This window comes from Acipenser ruthenus, chromosome 25, assembly GCF_902713425.1.
Source record: "Acipenser ruthenus chromosome 25, fAciRut3.2 maternal haplotype, whole genome shotgun sequence".
Taxonomy (NCBI): Eukaryota; Metazoa; Chordata; class Actinopteri; order Acipenseriformes; family Acipenseridae; genus Acipenser; species Acipenser ruthenus.
In genome coordinates, this window is record NC_081213.1 from 7595649 (window position 1) to 7617268 (window position 21620).

At 38.7% G+C, this 21620-nt stretch overlaps 1 protein-coding gene across 6 annotated transcripts in view; it reads right to left on the reverse strand.

The window, feature by feature from the left end:
* LOC117413295 (receptor-type tyrosine-protein phosphatase U) overlaps window positions 1–21620 on the reverse strand; it is a 197398-nt gene that overhangs the window by 105882 nt on the left and 69896 nt on the right. For all 6 annotated transcript variants that reach the window (XM_059000198.1, XM_059000195.1, XM_059000197.1 and 3 more), the window contains exon 3: window positions 238–509. In XM_059000198.1, the coding sequence (XP_058856181.1) occupies window positions 238–509 (272 nt within the window). The remainder of the gene's footprint in view (window positions 1–237; window positions 510–21620) is intronic.

Below are 21620 nucleotides of genomic sequence, written 5' to 3' on the forward strand. Positions count from 1 at the left end.
AATCAGGTGTAAACTAAAATTTTGTAACTATAAAAATAACCAAAACAACCACCACTTATCTGCAGGAAAGAGGTGACAAATAATTAATTGTTTTGAGGAGTTTCTTGTCAGTTTTATACATTTTATTTGATTCGTCTCAGACAATTTCATTCCACACTCAAAATCGTGCCCTACACTGCATGTTCAGTTCTGGATTATGTTGTTATTAACCCCCTGCCCCTTAGTGATCTGCCATACCTGGTACTCATTTGGCCAGAAGGTGCTCACGGCCAGCTCCACCTGGTGCCACTGCCGCCCATGTGAGCCCGAGATGTTCCAGACAGAGCTGCCCAGCGGGCCACTGTTAACCCGGACGAAAGCCTGCAGAGCTCCGGGGCTGTGCCCGTCCCGACTGTACAGGAAGTAGCTGAACTGGACGCAGTGTGTGTCGTTCTCACTGAGCCTCTGCAGGAGCAGCTGGGCACGCTGCCCTGGGGCATGCTGGGAGGAGTTCACCATCATGTAGGAGCCTAAAACCAGAGGAACAAGGAAGAGGGTCAAAATCGAGCAGCAGCAATTAAGTCAGTAACATTGTCAGATTATTATTATTATTTATTTATTTGGCAGACGCCTTTATCCAAGGCGACTTACAGGTGTTATAGGGCAGTACAGGCTTAGAATGCAAGGTCAATATTTAAATACAGTATAGTTTACAGTAAGTGCAAATTATACTACTACAGTACAACAAAATGAGATGCAACAAGTTAGGATTAACAACATAGTAGTAATAATATAATAACAATATCTTTATTTTTATATAGCGCCTTTTATAGTGGACCACCATCACAAAGCGCTTTACAGAGGTAGGCAGTGAACTATGCATTGTATGCACTTACAATAGGACATTGATTTAACATCTCATCTGCAGGATGGAGCACAAGGAGGTTAAGTGACTTGCTCAGGGTCACACAGTGAGTCAGACAGTGGCAGAGGTGGGATTTGAACCGGCAACCTTCTGGTTACAAGCCCTGTACTTTAACCACTGGACCACACTGCAATGCAAGGATGGTGCATCCAGTAATGTGGTGCTTAGGTCAGGTGAATACAGTACATAGTAGGAGGGGTAGATAAAGGACACCATACCATACACAATAAATAAAGAAGAAAACAATCTTGTAACAAAGGCAGCAGCAGCACCAATATTCAATAACAGTAACAACAAACATCTTAAAGCAAAAAAGCTTCATCTTAAATGATGGCTAATCACCTGTGGACTTCAGGTAAATGCATCAGCAAAAGCATTCCAGAAATTGTGTCCTAGATATGCAAATGAGCGAGTACATAAATTTGATTTTAATCGAGGGACAGTGAATGTAAAGCCGGCCGATGGAGAATGACCATGTAAACATGTATGTATCAGAACCAACCAGTGATACCTTCTTCTTACAGTCAAAGAAAGCCAAGACCAGCTGGGGTACAGATCACAATGATGTGTGGAATAGTCACACTGCAGCACAACTCTGCATATTCTGATGTACATGTCAAGCCTTTGCAAAACAGAAGTAGGGGCTGACTGGTAAACAATATCAAATCCACCCCTAATAACTCTTTGGAATTTCAAACCCTAGTGGATCTGTTCAAACAAACACAGGCTTACATTTTGTGCAGATTTTAGCATTGGAAATGAGTTTACTATCCTTAAACCAAGCCTGCAATAAATTAAAACAATGCTGAAGTTATTTAAAGCAGACAGAGCATTATAAAAAAAACATCACAGGGTGTAGGTCTTAATATAAACGTTCAAATTGGTGATCCAATTAGCACCACTTTCTGTAAAAGGAAAATAAAAGGCAAATGTTACAAAACACAAACTTTGGTTAGTGTTAACTTTGTCAACTCCTTTTTAAAGACTTCAGTAAAGTTCCCTTTATTCTTCTTTGTGTTATGCTAAATATACATGTTTTTTCTTAACCTATCTCTGTAGCTTATCCCGTTAAGACCTGGAATATGTCCTGGTCTTGGAGAAATTTTGGAGTTTCTTTTTTTATTTTTATTTTTAATAAAATGTTAACTTTAAACAAGTAATATTCTTGTTTGATTACATACATACATACATATACATACATACATACATACATACATACATACACACATGTGAGTCCATATGCATTCCAGCAATACGATATTTACTCTGACGGAACATCTTTAGATTTCACAACATTGCAGTCTTGCATTCCCTTCATTTACTACTGAAGGGAGACATATTGTTTTCTTTCAAACCACTGCATGATTGATGTAAGGTATTTGGTCACTTGAGAGCACTTGTGCTTAACCTTACATGTTTTTACACTCCTGAGCGATTGTAATGTTTCTATGCTCAATTACCACTGGCAATGTAACACTATAGAAATACAAACATATTTGAAGGCAGGTGAAAAAATGTAATACTTTTATTCAATATTCATAAAACTGGCCTTAAGGACAGTACAATTGTTCCTTTTAAGATCTATAAGATGTTTTGATGCTAAGTCTTTTTTTTGTTTAATCCAAGTATTGCTGGACCGCAAAATAACAGTGTAGCACTGTACATCATTTTTCATGTAAATTAGTATTATACTCAGATGGTGGATCCAATACGCTTGGTATACTGCACCTTGATAATCTTGGGGTGGCAGTGTGACGCTGTACATCAAAATCATATTTAAAATATGGGGTATTTCAAATGGTCAGACTGTACTTACAACAGTTTTGCCAGTTTTAGATTGCAAGTGAATTTGAAACATTGACCAATATCTGACCCTGTGTGTAAGTGACACATTAGGGACCTACCAAGCTCGATGCATTAGGATACCAGTCACTACACTTTGCAGAAACAAAAACATGAGTTACAGCGAGCAGTAATTGCACATCATAACTCAAGCGATTCAGTGTCTGTTACCTATTGATTTCAAATGGTTCACCGTTTCCTACACATCACTGATTTGCCGTGTTTCCTTTTGGAAGTGGCATTCAAGATTAAGTACATTTTCTGGTGTTTAGCATTGCTTTTGGTGTACTCTGAATCCGTATGTTTTGTATTGGTGTGTGTGTGAATTTAGTGCTAATGCTTGGTGAGGGACAATGGTACTGGCTACAGTCAGGCACGATGCTGGTGCATATAATTCTGACACAATATTACTGTAACCAGGGGGGTCATTATCATTTTTCTATGGGTTACGGTTTAAATAATATCTAGGTCTGTGGTTGGGCTTCTCATTCCGGTTAATGGCTGTAGTGTCCATTTAGTTTAAACTTCACTGAACCTGCTGTTTTTTGAAAGTGGTGCATTTTACTGTGACTTTAATAAATACTTTGTGTTATGGAACAGCCTGCACTGTTTATCAGAAACATTACTGAACCTTTGCTCCCAATTGTTTTGATATTTTAGATCAGCTTTTTTTTCCGCAGGAATGTTCACCAGGAGAAAGATAACTGTACTTCTCATCATTGCAGTGTATCCAGTTCCCTCTTGCAATAATGCTGGTGCTCTTATAGAAATGAGTGGCATATTGTGGGAACAGAAAACCATCATTCTTGCTGCGATCCTCAGAAGGTTTTTTTTTCTTCTCTCCTGGCGAATGCTCCATAGTAAAACGTTGAGAAACATATTGCCCATGATGTGCAATATGTTTAAAAATATAATGCTGCATTACAGACAACACAAGATACAGCAAAGGTAACGTTTTTTGTAAACTTTGCAGGATGTTCTAAAACACTAAGTTGTGTCACATGTAGCAGCAATTGACATCATATGATTGTTTTGGCTGTTTAGATCAAGTATACTAAGAGGTTGCAGGTAGCCATGGAAATCCATTCCTGGATTCAAAGAACTGCTCAGAACGATTGCAAATATAATGAATAGGCAAGGCAGTAATAAAATATGCCTATTAAAACTATGCACTCCTGCAAGGAGAGTGATTTGGAGCACCATCCAGCAGTAATGTGAAACGTGCTGCAATGCAACGAGTCTGTTTTGACAACAGGAAATCTACTTGAAGACCTTGTCAGTTGCACAGACGGGAAAAAAAATAGCTGAATGTTAAAGAACTGCTGCCAATTGCAGTCTTTAACTGAAAGCACGTGTATGTGTGTGTATATATATATATATATATCAAGAGCTTGCAGAGAGCGTCACTCATATTTTCAAAACGGCTTAAAATGATTACTGACAGTCAGCACAGCTGCTGGAAAGCGGCCATCAGTCTCCCTGACATATTCATATCTTTTCCTCTGTAAATGTCTGGACATGTGACAGGATTCACAATGCTGCTGAAAGCCTCTGTGCTTGGAAAGGTCTAATTGCTCCTGTTTGACAGCACTTTACAATGGTTTGGGTCAGGCTTGATGCCACTGACTAACTGCAAGGACTTGCATTACCTGCAAGCAGTTTGAAATTGTGTCTACTATTCTGAAGAGTGCTGTGCATTAAGTTCTCAAAAGGTTTATCTCCAACACACAGCATGTCACTAATTAACCAGTAATCTATACATACTGTAAAGTAAGTCAAGCAGGGGAAATCTGCTTGTTTAATTTGTCTTGTGTGATACCCGCGATCAAACTGCCCTAGAGAATTACAGAATAGTTTTGTTTACAGAGTAGCCAGTATCTCAAAGCCTTAGGTCTTTATCATCCTCAAACCAAAAAAGTCACATCCCCCTAATATGGCCATTTTGGGTCACAAAGCAAAGTGATGTGACTGTTAAACTTTGCCAGTTTCTATTTCACTGGAAACAGTGGCGTCATGTTTGCAGAATGTTGTGCTCCCTGTATGAGCATGCTTAATGATTATTATATAAGTATTGAATTAAATGGGGAATTATAGAAATAGATGAGGCAAGTAGAATAGAAAGAAAAGCAAAGTTGCATATGGGATGCTACTCTAGGTTTCTGATTACCTGTTGTCTTTGTGGGTCAGACAATTGAAACAATTATATGTTGTTTAAATAGTACGGAGCAATTAGGTGTGCAGCAGTTTGGCTTTAACATATTGCAGGTTGCACTTAGTGAAGTTGAAACTGTACTATACAGTTTGCATTCAATTTGGTCATTTAGATGGCATTTAGAGTTGTTCCCAGATACAACGGCATCAGTGTAAAATGTGATACGCTCAAAAGAGAAATTAAATCAACAACCATACAGCTCTTCTGTTGATAAATCCTTGCATTGCTTCCTACATTCATGGGGCCACGCATTTTAATGTTGAGTTTACAGAAAGAGTTAAATGACAGACACCATCCAAGTGTGTTTTCATCTGCTAAGTGGCTACCATGCTTTTTTTGTAACAAAACGAGCTAGAAGAAAAAATGTTTTGAAGACAGCCAAACATGTTTCTTCTAGATTGCTTCACTGAGCTTCACAAATGCTTGATGACGGAGTGTTAAGTGTTTTAGCAACTTACTAATTATCAAATGCAGGTGATTTGCAGACTAAAGAGACACAAATGTACAACATGAAGATTTTAAAATGTTAACTTTGTGCTTCAAAATGAATTTTTTTCTTTAATGTAAAAAAAAATGTGTACGATGGTGACGAGCAGTCAATACCACAGCTGATTAGATGATTAAAATAGATCCTGAGTTCTTAGTTACAGGCCAGCACACATAGAAACCTGGTACTTACTGCTTATTCCCCAATTAGCACAAGACAAGAACGGTTGCTTGGAGATAGAAGCACTGCACAGAATCTGCGATGGTCACCATGCTCAATTTAACCCAGCACTGCCTAGGAAAACATCTGTGTTGAACTGCTAATACTGATGTCAAGAGGTAGGGGGAGCTAACTACAACAGAAAGCTGTGGGATTCCACCAGATTGGACTATCCGCAACAGTGCGTACCATTTTAAAAAGTGAACTAAACCCACAGAAGTACACTGTTGTGGAATGCTAATTCCAGTTGAATGAAGTAGCATTAAATTAAGAACTTCAGGGTATTTAGTTTGATGACTAAAAAAATGTGTTTTCTACTTTGCAGTTGTTAAAAGACAAAGCCAGTGCCTTCTCCAGTGCACAGACTGCAGTGCAGTTTATTATACACAAAATGCAACAATATGTAGATACAGTGGATTTCTCTCGCTGGTTTTTGCAGGCAGGGGATAAAAAGGAAAGTTATTAAATCCCTGCAAAGCCAGTACAACACACTCCCTGAAGAAACCTCAGCCCTAACCTGCGTTGTTTCTGGAACAATGTGAAAGATTCAGCCAGCCTCCCAGTAGGGCTGCCTGAATTGACATGCTTGAGAGACTCTGACTTAAAATGATCTCTTTATCAGCCACTCACTGTAACTGAGTCTCAAACTGCAGGAAACCAAGTGCCCTAGCTAGACGGGCCCTGCTATGCCAAGATAATATGGATTATCACATTCAAAGTCAGGCAAGCCTGCTCAAATTAAATCCAGGCTCATCCTGTTGCATCCTGTTTTTCTGAGCTTCTTTCAAATTTCATGCAGGAATCTGTGATTGAGCCGACGCGATCTCCTGTTTCCACATGAGGAATCAGTCGAAAGCAGAGCTTGAGATTATCAATGACCTCCCACACTTTACACTATGGCCTCTATTTTAAAAGCAGAGGTGTTGAGTTTCACCAGGCACCTTTCTTCCATCCTTAACCCTTAAACTCTTTAAATATGGATGCACACGATGCCTTTCTGTAAGGACCTGTACACTAACCCATTAACAGTAGTCATGTTTAGCTGGCATTACTAGAACCGAGGCTGGCACTTTACATTTTTTTTGTTAGCGTGTAAACCACTTGATTAAACGTTCAATTAGATATCAGGTATACAATACCTTTTGCAAGGCAGAAAAAAATTGATAAGGAAAAAAGTTATTTGCACACATCCTTCTGTGAGTGAATATACAGCACAGGAAAACCTTTTTTTTTCTATATTGTCTCCTGTTCTACATAGAAGAAAAATATTTTTAAATGTTGACACAGCATCATGTTAAACAAGCAAGGCAATTTACACTCCATATGCCAACCTGTGAGTATAGTCTGGTAGGGTGCATTGTGGACTCTCTAGTTTCTGAACAAGTGCTTATAAACCAATGCTGGCATTTAAGTATTTCAAGAAAAATACACCCAGTCTTTGTACAAAAAAACAAGTTTAGAGGGGACAGCCTTAATCAGGGCACAACTGTTTAGCTTGCCGTGAGTGAGTGATGGAGTTGACGAATATAGTGAGAATGGATGAATAATACAAGAACCCCAAACAGGTTGTTAATCTGTTGTTATTTCTCATTATAAATGAAGTCTCAGAGGAATCATCTTGTTGTTGTATTAGGGAGATTGTACCTGGATACAACAATGTTAATGTATGTTCAGCCTCCTTCCTGTTCAATGAGCAGAACATTTGAATGAAAATATCAAAACGCTAGAGATAAAGTTGAGAAATAAACACATTTAAACCCATTATGACAACCCTTCTCCTGGTGTGCTGTTACTTTTTATAAAGAATAATTTTAAAAGCTCATTCAGTAGTACATAAAAAAAAAAACTTGAGTAATGTTTTAAAAAAAGTTAATAGAAAATAACATTTTCACTAAAACTGTAGAAATCACTAACTGTATGTATGACTGCAGGTGGCTGTACAGTATGTATCAGGAAATTTAAATATTGATTATCAAAACATGACACTGTGTGCAACTGTATAAAACGCAAAGGTTGACAGCTATGTATTTGACATATACTGTACATATTTAACAATACATAAAAAGTCAAGAAAGCCTGGAAAACATGCAAGCTGAACCTGTCCTTTATCCCCCCCGTGTTGGGTATTATTGCTTAATTAATTATCGCCCCTTGTAAGTAACACATTTATTCTACACTATATTTCTGCTGCTTTTGGTGCCACATTCACTAGTTATTTTTCATATGGGTTCATAGTGAACCTGTTTCTGAAAGATCAAAAGCGGCTCAGGATGGGAGGGGGGGTCCCAGAGCCCAGAGTAACAGTAGAAGGGGAAAATAAAAAGCCTGCGGGGAGAGCTTGATATTAAACAACTCGGATTTCATTCTCTGCCAGATCCCCTATTCTGGGTGCCATAAACACACAGGCAGGTTTTCTTTTTTTAAAACACCCAGTTTAAGCTTAATGTGAGGTATTATAAAAATATTACTAGCAAAAGGCCAAGTTGGAGAGGTGACAAATTTAACAAATCTGCTATGGATCCGTTATTCTAAAAGTAGAGTAAATGGCAAGCTACATACTTCTACCCACACACTGTATATTGGATTTCAATAGTATATTGACCCACAGACTGCCAACAGGCTAAGAGTAAAGCCTACTTTATGATGTTTTCCATCATTTGATGGACATTCTGGAGACCAGGCAGTACCATAAACATCACTCAAGAGACCCCTGTGAGTGTGCTGAAACAGTCTTCTCAATTTAGCTCTGCATTATGCGGACAGTCTTCAGTCTTTGACTTTGAGTTAGGCAGGTATGGATCAGGGTAGAAGTATGTGTATTAAAAGCAACAAGATGTACCGATTAGCCACATTTAATACTGCAGTGTGTCCATCTCAGCATTGACAGATGAAAGGAGGACTCAATTTTTCAACCAGAAGCTTTCCCCTGCATGACTTAAGATATTATGGACCTTATTCCTTTTTTTGTGTTGTCCATAAAGCAGAGATGATTTTTTAAAGCATATTTATGAATGAGAGGAGGTCATTCAGACCATTCCAGGTAGATGATTTATCTAAAAACTTTGTTGGATCTTAAAAGGACCCCAGTGATTCAGCATCAACAACATGACTTGGAAACCCATTTAATACCCTCACCACTCCATGTGAAGAGTCTCCTACCTTCTGTCCTGAGTCTCTCCTCTCAATCTCCAACTATGTCCTCTGATACTGGTTTCTGTGTTGCACTTAAAAGTAGAGGGAAGGGTTAACTTTACCAACTCCTTTTAAGATTTAAATCTTCAATCATGCCCCACCCCTCCCCCTCCCAATTCTTCTTTGTTCTAGGAAAAATAGATTCAATAGATTCTTTTAATGTTTTAATTCACCCATCACTTGGAGAATCAATTTCTGAACTTTTAGTGAGAAGAATTTGCCAAGAGAATTCCTCTTATTAACATTGCTTTCAGATCATTCTCTGTCCTCCAGCAATGCTCATTTTCTGTTCCGACAATACAACACTAATCAGTACACCGACAACGCTGAGGAGGTAACATGTTATGGATATACTGCATTGCTTACATTTTTGGGTCCAACACCATGATTTGACATATAAATGAAAAGTTAACATTTAAAAATCAATATAATAACCATTTTGATGCAAGTATAGTGAACTAAGAATAAGAGCAAAGTAGATATTCCAGCTACAGATCTCAAAGTCCCACAAAAAAAGGACTGCAATAAAATTGATTGCAAAAGGAAAATATTTAGCTTCAAGGAGATAAAACTCACAAAATTAATACAGAGAGAAAACACTGAAAATAAATTTGAAAATAATAGTTGGTGGCAAGAGAATATGATCTCCAGGGCACCTGGGTTATTAATTAATACAGCAGCAACAAGATCAAACACTTGCAAATTATGCAAAAGGTATACTTTAAACAATACAAATAATTGCAGTTTCACAGCTTGACATTTTAATAATGAGTTTTAAGGTTTGAGGTCTAGGTAGCAGCCTCCAATGGTGGCTTTTGATGTCTCTGTCCTTTGTCTCTATTTATTGGGTTGAATACAAGGGAGAGGGATATCCACGGTTTTAGTAAGATGTTTCAGGTTACGGAATGCTCTTCTCTTCCATAACTTTAAACACTATCTTGAATTCTAAGGTAAAAGACAAATGTTTTAGCTAGTGCTTTCATCTACTTAACAATAATAGTATCAGATGAAAGCTGAAGCTGAAATGCTTGTCTACATGACATTTACCTTCTACAAAGGACTTCTTGCAGATGGTTGACAGATGTGAAAAATACCTACAAATAAAAGTGGCATAGAGACGATCATGGATTTCACTTTCGGATATTCTTTCAAAATTCAGATTAATGTGGTGAACGTCACAGGCTAGGACTGAATCATCAAGTATGTCCATCACAGTGTCAGTGTTGATATGGTAGGGTCGTAGTCTGACCTGACCTGAATCCCATGTGGAATAATCTCTCAAAGATACCCTGCTTTGTTGAAATGCTGAAGTGAATAAAAAAAACACCCTCTCAGCTCCACCCCTGGATTTGAGTTTGGAACGGATACGTTTCTAATGCAGGAGAACAGCCTCCACTCTCCATTCCAGAAATCAATATCCCATTACATGCCTGTTTGAAGATAATCCAAACAGCCATGCCTGCAGAATGCAGCAAACAAACCCTGTGCCCCTTCTCTTTCCTTCTGTATCACTCCTCTCTTCTCCCTCTATCTACTTATACAACAAAGCTTCCCATCTCACTGCCCCCTCTCTTTCTTCCTCCCTCAATCTCTCCCTCACTTCCTGTCGGTCTATCAATTATTTATCCCACTTACTCATCTTTATTTCTACACTTACCCCCACCCTCCTAATTATTGTTCCCTCTCTCCCTTTCTCGGTCTCTTTCTCCGCAGCCTTATCTCTACCACAACTCACTGTATCACATTTCTAATCCTGCCGATTCATCTTCTCTTTTCTCTTTCTCGCCTTCTGAATGGACACCTTATACATCTACATCTTAACTGGCACGCCTAACTCCTCCTTCTCTCCCTGTCACAACATCTGTATTGAGGTCATTCTCTCTCTCCCAATTGTTAAACTTCCAGCTGACAAACCTGTCTTGCAGGTATATTATAGCCTAACTGAGGCATTAACCAAGTAGCAGAGATGCTAATAATCACTGGTCAGGCCGGCCTTATGCCTGTATTGCTGGGCAGCAGTGTGGAGTAGTGGTTAGGGCTCTGGACTCTTGACCGGAGGGTTCAATCCCCGGTGGGGGACGCTGCTGCTGTACCCTTGAGCAAGGTACTTTACCTAGATTGCTCCAGTAAAAACCCAACTGTATAAATGGGTAATTGTATTTAAAAAATAATGCGATATCTGTATAACGTGATATCTTGTAACAATTGTAAGTCGCCCTGGATAAGGGCATCTGCTAAGAAATAAATAATAATAATAATAATAATAATAATAATAATAATAATAATAATAATAGCTGGCTGTTTTCTCTACTATATTTGTTTTTCTACTGCCTCAGATTTGTCAAACATGTACCTAGCATGGCCTTACCTACAAACCTTAAATCAAGTGTCACATACAGTTCAAAGTAGTAAAACCTGCTACGTAATGGGAGTCTTATTTCCAACCATGCACATATGAAACTATTTATTCTCATCAGCTATCTTCTGCTTCTGTTGAAACGGATGAGGGTTATAGGAGGTGAATGGTTTGGGAATGCAGTTTGGGTCTCGTTATCCCTGTGACAAAAGAAGAGCTAAGATTGCACACGAAAGAAGGCATGCGAAAAGTAAGCAAAGTGGCTTAAAATCAATTTTCCAAGCTTTAATACCCCAGACAGCATTAAATTGGTATTTGGAAAAGGAAGCATGAGAAGGTTGTGTCAGTGTCTCTACTTGAGGGAAAACAAGTACATTGATGTTGAACTACTCATAGACCATCATTATTTGTCATAACCTCTTTTTACATATTGATTTTTGTATTGCAAACAGGGCTACTGGTGGGTACTTTGAATGTAGTTTTAACATACCACACAGTGACATCAGGTGGCTGAATGTCTTAATAGTGAAAAGTGTTTTAGACATTATAGAACTCGTCATTCAAATTCTCAATAGAGTTGCTACCCCCTGTGTACTATGCATTGTTGCAAATCACAATTGTGATTATTTTGTCGGTTTTATCCATGTTCCCTGGATCTTTAATAAGCTGGAGATTGCTCCAAAAGTAATTGCACTCCCCACCACCTGTACAGCGTGCAGTGAATGCTTCTTTTTCATCTTCTGAACTGTACATTGCTGTGTGCGTCTTTGTACTGTGATTAAAAACCCCACTGTACCATCTCTTTTGTGAAAGAAGACAGAAAAACGGTTGAAAGCAGGCTTCAATATGGAGTTCAGAAACACAAAAGGGAGACGTTCTCTGCAAACAATGAAGAATACAGAACACCACAATACCATTTGCATTTTCAAAGAGCCTTTCATCTCAAGGGCCTGTACAACTATCTACAATAACAGTCAAACAAATGTCTCCAAGATTCCACAATCTACGTGCATCATAACAAGGTCCTGGATTTCTCAGCCGAGCAGCAGGCAGAGAAAAAAAAGACCAGCCTTTGCTCAAGGATGCAATTTAACACGCAGCATCAATACAATAGCACAGGTGCCCTGATCCATCCATTACATGCTTATACAGTGCAATAAAGAAGTGATCTGCTAATTTATCCCTCCAAGGAGTTTATTCCAATTGTCTCCAGTGTCCTGTAGTGAAAATACTATCCTGATGAGACTAAAGAGAGTTTATTACTGTTTACTGCATTGCTACACTATTCACAGAACACTACACTTCACAGTGTTTCACCCGTAACTATAATAAACTCAACGGTACTCAATGACAGACGTTTCAAGTCTTCCAATCAAACTTGTCAAATTCCATTTGTAAATTGTTGTGTACTGAAATATGCTTCAGTTCTTCACTGTAAAAGCTATATAACCATGAATGCAGATGAGCCCACCTCTTATGCACAGTGGTTAAGATGCTTGCTTGTGGCATGTGGGGTTGCTGGTTCACGCCCAGCCTCCTTCCTGTTACATGTTTGTTAGAATATGTGTTTCTTTACATACTGCACATTTATTTTAGTTTTAACATCCATCTTCCTTATAATACACGCTACATCAAAAGAGATGTCTGTTCTGTCCAATCATTCTTGAATGCTCACAGATAATTCATATCCAGGGCCTTGAAAACAGCCTTCCGCTCCAAACATAATTCTTAATTGCTGTTCTGTTACAATGTATTATTTTATTTTTTTGTTAGAGATGATTTTCTTCTGATGCTGTGTACAGCCTAATTAAACATATTTCAAAAGAAAAAATATGTCCCCTCCCTGTTATTTTTATTTTCATAACCCAGTAAAATCAAATGACCTAATTATAACCCACTAGCAACTGTTTTTCACATGCATATTTAGGTGAACTGTAATTAAAACAGGTAATTTAATTAGCCTCGTGTAACAAATCTAGCTGCAAACAGAAGCTATAGCAAGGCATTGTTTTCTATAATGACTTGCAGTGATCAGAAACGGGGTTATTAGAATGCAACTCTTGTTAGCACCGTCACAAGTCCAATATCTCAGCTGAATGCACAAGCTCAGTCTTCACACCTCCACTGAACTGCAGTGGGTGGGTCAGGATTCATTGAATCCATTTAGCATTTTCTTAATTGCATTTTTTAAAGATATACACAATAGAGTTCAGGCAAGCAAGGTAATCAAGCATTCACAGATGAATTACATACTGTATACAATCTTTCCTCAGCTCATTTAAATGCCCGTTTCCTGCTGTGAAGACATGTTTGCGACCAGTTTCTGCCGTTAAACTTCCCACGCGACACAAACCTTCTCTCCTGTGTATGATGAGGAGTGTGGGTGACTCGTGTGAGTAGTCCAGACCCAGTGAGAAACTATCATCATCTAAGGTTGCTAAGGAATTCAAAGAAATTAAACATGTCTACTGGCGCCAGAATGTAATGTTGCTGGCGCTATATGAGGTACCCTGGTGCTAGAATCTAGCACCATGGGGGCTCCCGAGTGGCGCATCCAGTAAAATCAATCGCTAGAGTGCAGGATGCGCTCTATAGCCTGGACATCGCGAGTTCGAGTCCAGGCTATTCCACAGCCGACCGTGGACAGGAGCTCCCAGGGGGCGGCGCTCAATTGGCCGAGCGTCGCCCGGGGGGAGGGAGGGTTAGGTCGGCCAGGATGTCCTCGGCTCACCGCGCACCAGCGACCCCTGTAGTCTGGCCGGGTGCCTGCGGGCTTGCCTGTAAGCTGCCCAGAGCTGCGTTGTCCTCCGATGCTGTAGCTCTGAGGCGGCTGCACAGTGAGTCTGCAGAGTGTAAAGAAGCGGGCGGCTGACGGCACACGCTTAGGAGGACAGCGTGTGTTCATCTTCACCCCTCCCACGTCAGCGCAGGGGTGGTAGCGGTGAGCTGAGCCTAAAAATAATTGGGCATTTCAAATTGGGGAGAAAATAATAAAAACTAATTGGCAGCGACTAAAATTATAAAAAAAAAAAAAAAAAGAATCTAGCACCATGGCCCCAAATTATCCCCCCAGAAAAGTAATACAGTGGCTGATGGGGGCTATGTAATCTCCACTTCCTAGTGAGCCAGAGCCCACATCACTAAACCTGCACCTTCACAATGTGCACTATTAGTTATACTTGAGATACGATTTTGAAATCACCATGCTAGAGTATCTACTGTCTGTAAAACATAATAAATTAGAAAAATACCACTGAAAGGCCCTTTGTAATCAACATCATAAACACCAGAGAGTATACCCTACATGAACTTGTAAATTCTCCATTCTGGTCCACACAACACACTCCTGTTAATTACTGTATTGATCTTTTAATCTGTTGTCTGTTCAACATACATTGATCCACATGTGAAGGTGTGCAGTGAGTGTGACAGTTTATTAAGAGCTAGCCATAGTGTAAAACAAGGCAAAGCCCCTTTTTATCTCTGTTTTGGTTCCAGGGGTATACTGAAGCCTGAATACATGCACTAATTCTCCACTGAGCCATTATTACAGATGGCTACAGGTTTTAAAACCCAAGGAAAAATAAAACGGAGCTTCAAATTATAGAATATTTTTTATTCAGACTAGTTTTGCAATATTGTTAAGTAATACCATTTGTCCTTCATAGCCAAAATCATAGGGTTTCATTTAGAGTTTCTTGAAAATCTCTACAATAAGAGCCTGTGGATATAAAAAGGGTTACAGGATATCAATGCAGCTTGAAAAAAAAAATATATATATATATACATAATTGACTTATCCCAGATATATTTATTTTTAAGAAGACATCTTCTGCCCCTACAGCGAAAGTACCTTTGGGGAATTTAAGCAAACCTACTGTGCTTTCTTCCAAAGCAAAGAGAACATTACTGAAAATAAACTGACAATCCTGGTTTATTGAAACAGGAGTGTACGAGCAGTTAACAGCGTGTGATTCTGAATTCAGGATGTTGTGTTTCTCACCCTCCCAGGAGGGTAGAAGACAATGAGTGGCGAGCTTGGGGAGCGTTGTCACTGACCCTTTGTGACAGGCAGACACGATGGACCCCAAGGGGCCACAGTGGGCCTTTGTTGTCTGCTGTCCTTGTCCACACAAGCACCAGCGTTGTCTCAGCTTGTACTGCAGTGACACAGGCCTTACAGAACTTGACCATGCTGTTGCAGGAATGACCGTTAACATAGGCGGGGATATTGAAAAAAATAAATAAATAAAAATGTGAATGTAAACGGAATCCTATTCATTCTTAATAGAGACAAAACATCCTGGCTGTTATGTGGCACCAGTCGAACAATGAGAGCAACCCTTTAGAGCACCAGTCGGCACCAGTCGAACAATGAGAGCAACCCTTTAGAGCACCCCACCTCAGTACCAAAACTGAGAACACATAAAACTATAAGGAACGTAAGATACTGGTAAACCATTTTGACATTTTCAATGTCTTGACTCTTTTCATTCAGAATGTATTGTTGTTTAAAGTCATTGATCAATCCAAGAGGCTAAATAACAGCAGCCATTAATGTTATAGAATTGGAAATAAATATATAATTGTAGAAATAGCTGACACTACTGTATTTACATCTTATTCAAATAGAATAAATAAGTGATTAAAAAAAATGTAGTTAAAATTGTATGTAAATGGGCTGGGACAAATCAAATGGTTCCTGGAAGTGAAAAACCCTGCTAAAAACTCTTGTCTCTGACTGTATATGGCTCTATAATCTACTCTCGCTTGGGGCACCAGAGGCTGAGCCCAGCCCTGACCCCACTGCTGTCCTCTTCCTCACAAGAAGACACCCCTATGTCATAAGAGACAGGAGCAACTGTACAATCACATAACAGTGTATCATATGATTAAAGAGCAATCGGTACCCTTGGGAGGGGTTTTGCTATATTGGGAAAGACCACAGCTTTGCTATACAACCCCCAGTCATCTTATAAGTGATGCTTTTTAGATTGCAAGACTGAGAAAGCCCTTGTTTTTGTAGGATGTTTTCAGCCTTGATTATAAAACAAGTGATCATCTTTTTTCAATTAACATCATTATCACTGGGTTACTTATCTTTGTGCTGATGACCTTTGTGTTCATTGCTAATTCGGGATATGCAGGTGTTTTAAATATCATGTAGTGGCAGTGCTGTGGATGAAGTTGGCAAAGAACAAAAACTATCTTCAACCGGTCAGAGTTTCCACTTGTGTAGGACGTGTCATGGGTACGTCCAGTCCTGATGCAAGCTGATTGTGTGAGGATGCACTCGGGGTTTGGAAAGATACAGTACAATTAGTATTATTTTAATGTGTGTACTTCGGCTTGGGCATTTAACTGCACAAGGAGGCCCTTACCACGCGGTAAAGCCCTCTTCTTCAGTTTCTGCTGCTTAATTTAAACGAATTGTGATGATCTCGTGAACAGGGTATTATTAGCTTTACATACCAGTCTTTGTATGTCTTTTTTTTTTTTATTGGAGCAGGTAACTACCAAAAACCACACTCAACATACTGTACATATGAAATGGGAGTTCAAATGGCAGTCCAATGATAAATAGACACCGGCATGGCATATCTATTGACTGTTTATTAAACATGTAACTAAACTTCAGCAAGTAGTTAATTGCATAAATTAAATATTTATTCATGACACTCAAAATAAAGCGCTACTGTTAAGTGTTACAGCTTTCACTGTTGTGGCTGACAGAGGGGACAGGCTCTATACAAATGGAAGGAACGGTGCAGTCCGGCCAGGTCTCTCAGGTGGAGGAAAGAGAGATGCTGTTGAATGCTAAAGCCCTCGGTTATCCTGGGCACACACAGGTGTCGGGAGGAATAAATACCAGTGACTGCATCTAAAGGCCAGACAGAGATTCATTTAAGGGTAGTAAAAGACCAGGGATTGATAGCAAAGTCTTTTTGTTTCGCCAAAAGACAGATCAAGCTTACAGAACAGGTCTGTGTCTGTGACTGACAGCATTAGAGAATGTGCCATTGATCTAAGAGCATCTTAGACTGCATCTATTGAATGGTTTGAAATGTTAAGATTTTGTAGGAAACAAATATGCAAAGTCTGTATCTCTACAAATTACAGCGTTTGTGCGGACTAGGGAGTGGGAGACCAAAACATTGGTTTAAAAAGGGCTGACCAACTTATGGCTCTTGTGCCATATATATGCAAATAAATTGATATGTTTAAAGCATGACACATGTAATAAGCACAGATATATTGAAGCCGTGTCTTTAGCAGCCTGGTTAAATGTTTTCTCTTTTTTAAAATGTCTTTGTTATCCAATCAGCTATTTTGATGTAGTAAAATAAGCTTATTTTATGTTAGTCTTTTTTTTCTTTGTTTGTAAAATATTGAACTATTTTAAGGTTGTAGGGCTCTGGATTAAAAGAAAACTTTTAAAAGCACAATGATTTATCCTTCCTGAATCTTGGGGATTTTAGAAGCATATATCTACTGCAAGGTCTGCAAAAATGTTGCTGCCATTTTATGCATCACAGCACAGGATGTCTTTTCAAACAAGATGGCATCATCTCAAAGGATTTATTTGATTACACTTTTTATTTAATATGTTTTTGGCAGTTTCTTTAAAATCTTTAATTTTGTAAATGAAATAGTCCCTTTTTATCTTTGTCATGTTCAAGTAAAAAAAAAAAATACTCTGTCTGATGTTAGTCCTCAGGCAACTGCCTTTCAGGATGTAAAAATAGATTTAACATGAACATGAAGTGTGAAAACCACAGGTGTTGTTTCACAACTGCAGTATAATGTAATGCTTTAATGACTGTAGAATGTAATTAATGTATACTTCAAAACATATTGTCCTGGTAAGTATTGGTAGAAAACTGCCACAGTGAAAATGTACCAATATAATGTTGTCACAGTAGCACATTTCTCAGCAAACAAGAAATGTGAACATGAAGTCAACTACTGAACCCTATCCACAATTTTTTTTTTTTTTCTTGATCGTTGTTGGTTTGCCAACAGTGTTTTATGAATACCAAATTTCATTTAATCTATCAGGAAAAATATGAAGACAATCATAAGTGTTCTGTCTGCTATACGCACAGAAACGTAGGTCACAGGACATCAATATAGCAGCTATCCAAGGTCATAGGTCAATGTCATGGTCACCAACACATTACTTTGTAGGAACAATTCAATAATTGACAAGTTGGTCAAAGTTATTAATAATATTTCATTGACGTGTTACAAAGATAGAGGATTTACTATGAACACACATACACACGCTGGACACAAGGAATATTTAATCAACAGTATTATTTTATTAAAAGTACACAAATATTAAAGAGAAACCAGAAAAGTCAGAAAGTAAATCTTAGTCTCGAAGCACCAAACACAAGTCAAAAACTCACTGCACTCATGCTGGTTAGCAGGCAATTGAAATATGATACCGCCTGTCTCCTCACACACAAAGCAGCCACTGCAGCAGCTCAAGAAAAGCTGTGACATAGCTAGTAAATTGCTCACACACACACGCCCACATACAAGCACAGCCTCAACTGAAATGATGCAGACAATCTTAGAATATCACATTAAGCTTATTAATGGTACATAGATTAAGGATATGGCAAGTTTACTTTTAAAGCAATTCTTCATACAACAATATGAGGTAGATCAGTTCATCAAGTTCCACTAAAAGTTATTTTGCATGCAAAGTGTGCATACTAAATAATTAAGTTCAATTCTATGTGAATGTGTTACAATGAACGAATTTAGTTCCATGAAAGGAAAATGCAACTGGAATATACTCGACGGATCCCTGAAGCTTAGACTTTTATCATTAACAGTTTTAAAAATGACAAAAAATGCAGTTTAGTGTTCAAAAAGTAGTACTGGCAACGGTAGGTCTTATGCAGATAAGTCAGATCCAACACTGGAGAGAGCAGTTATTAATGGGGCTCTCATGCCGAGCGGGCAAATCGACAGTAATGTGAAGCGAAGCCTCTTGTAAATTCCCAGTCTGTGCGACTAATGCCCTGCGAGAACTCTCAATGCAACGCTACTGCAGTGACTGATTGACAGTGACAACAGCTATCCACAGAGAAGACACACTGCAGCCAGCTGATGCAACAGGATGGCTGTGAGTTTACCAGGATAAATCTCATTGAGAAAAAAGTATTTTACAAGACAGTAGGTGTGTGTCTACATACCGTATTTCAAGCACATTACACAAAACGTTTTCGAGAATAATGTTTAATTAATATTATCATCTCCATTAATGAGCAGATGTATTTTTCAGGAAAAGAGGAATCTATTCTCGCACTCTCTGATTTGAAGTCTTGAACCTCCCTCTACATCAAATGCTAGAAACTTGGGTGTAATCTTGGGTTCTGATGTAAATTCACTGAATAGGCTACAAATTCCACCATTAAGGAGTTTAACAAAAAAGGAAGCTTTTTTCCTATTCTAACCTTTGTGCCATTAAAACCTGCTTAAATGTCCCTCCTGATAATGTCAGCCTCCACTAACATCACCACATTGAAATGTTCTTGCCTAGATATAATTTGAATTACTTTGGTTATAATCCCACTCCAGTTAACATCACACCGCCACTCCATAAAACGGAGGACCTTATCAACATTTCCTCCATATCCTCAAATATATAACTAACATTCACACATGTATAAATCGAAATACCTTCAGTGATAATTATTACATAACAGGAATACTATAACAACTAATGTTACATGTTTTTAAAGTCACTGTGCTTAGCCGACAGTAACATATATTATATATCTATTTGTGTAATTCATTTGTAAAAAACGGGCCCTACATCGTTTAATTTTCCTTTATCTGACTGGTGGAGCTCCAGCTGTAATGCATTTAGAATTAGATATTTCCATTCTGTGAAAGTTTCTCTCCTTTCAGTATTTAAGGATTCACTTTTTTAGCATCAAAGAACAATCGCTTAAGACAATATTAACATCACTTCTATTAAAAAGCATCCCACGAGATGTTACACCCACAATGCAGAAGCTAGGCGTCACTGTGTGCCTTACTTTCCAAAATCAGCTTTAATTGCATTCACAAAAAAAATTAAAAAAAATAAATAATCAAAAAAGGCATGGAAACAGAGCAACAAAGTCATACATTTTTTGCAATGCATTTATATTAAGAACTTCCTATTAACAATCCAACTGTTTAGACTTGAAGACATTGAAAAAGACTTTGTCAAAATGTTTGTCATAGAATTGAAATTTTTCAGTGTCTCAACTGTTTAGTCTCACTAAACAAATACAATTACTGTTTCCAACGTAGATAAGGGTCTTGGCTCCTAACAGCCGAAGTCAGTGGAAGCAGCTGCCCCTGTCTTTTAGTACAGAACGGGAATGAATTGACTTGGTTACATTCCTTGTAAAATGTATGCACGTTTTGTATACTTTGAAGCTAAACCATGTTATACAACATAGCAAGGCCCACCAACAGTCAACAGATAAGATTTATTTATTCCACCTTGGTAGTTCTTATTCTTTCGCTATGAAAAGCATAACCCTTCTCTAAATTTGAAAGTGGAAAACCGATAGCGAATGCGGGTGGTCGTCTGCTTGTTTGGGTTGTATTCAATCTTGTGAATCGGTAGGGATTCTCAGGAAAGAACACAGCCCTGCACCACACTTTAAATGAATGAAAAATTCCTCTGGTACTATACCAGCCTTTTACAGCCTTTTAACCTCATCTCATCAACAGGTGACAGAATCTCTAAGGGCAGTACATCACACAACACTGATAGCAGGGTTCTCGCTGAACTCCAGGTCAGGGTAGTGGGAAAGGCTGAAAGGTTAAGCCCTTGGCCAGTCCTGTGTCCTGGTGTATGTAAAGCTATAGGGGATTATTTGTCAGAAATTGGAATTACAAAACTCAGGGATCTGTTCTTAGCACAGAGGCAAACAAAGGGGTCCAGTGATGGATAATTAATTCTCACCATAAATGGGCTAAGCCCAGGAGGTTTGAGAAACTCATTCCATTTCACTGGTTTCGGGGATTAATTTACCAAGGCACGAGCCCCGTTGGTTGAAATTAAATGTGCAGGTGGTAGTACAGTGTGGCGGTCAGATTGAGATGTTATGTAATCATCTCGAAAGAAAAAAAAAAATTGTAAAACTCTCCCCCGCTGGATTCCCATGTACTTCATGTACTGTTGGCAGTCTAGGCAGTTTCCCGGTGGATACAATCCGGAAAGGGTCAGCAGTTAATATAAAAACTAGCTAAGAGCGCACGCTGCTGTACCAGGCTGCACCGCCTGCCTGCCTCCCTCAGTTTGCACACTCTGGTGTAGATGCCAATGGTACAAGCTCAAGGGTGTTGCTTGTTTATGACCCATTTCAAGAGAGACCAGGGAAACAAAAAA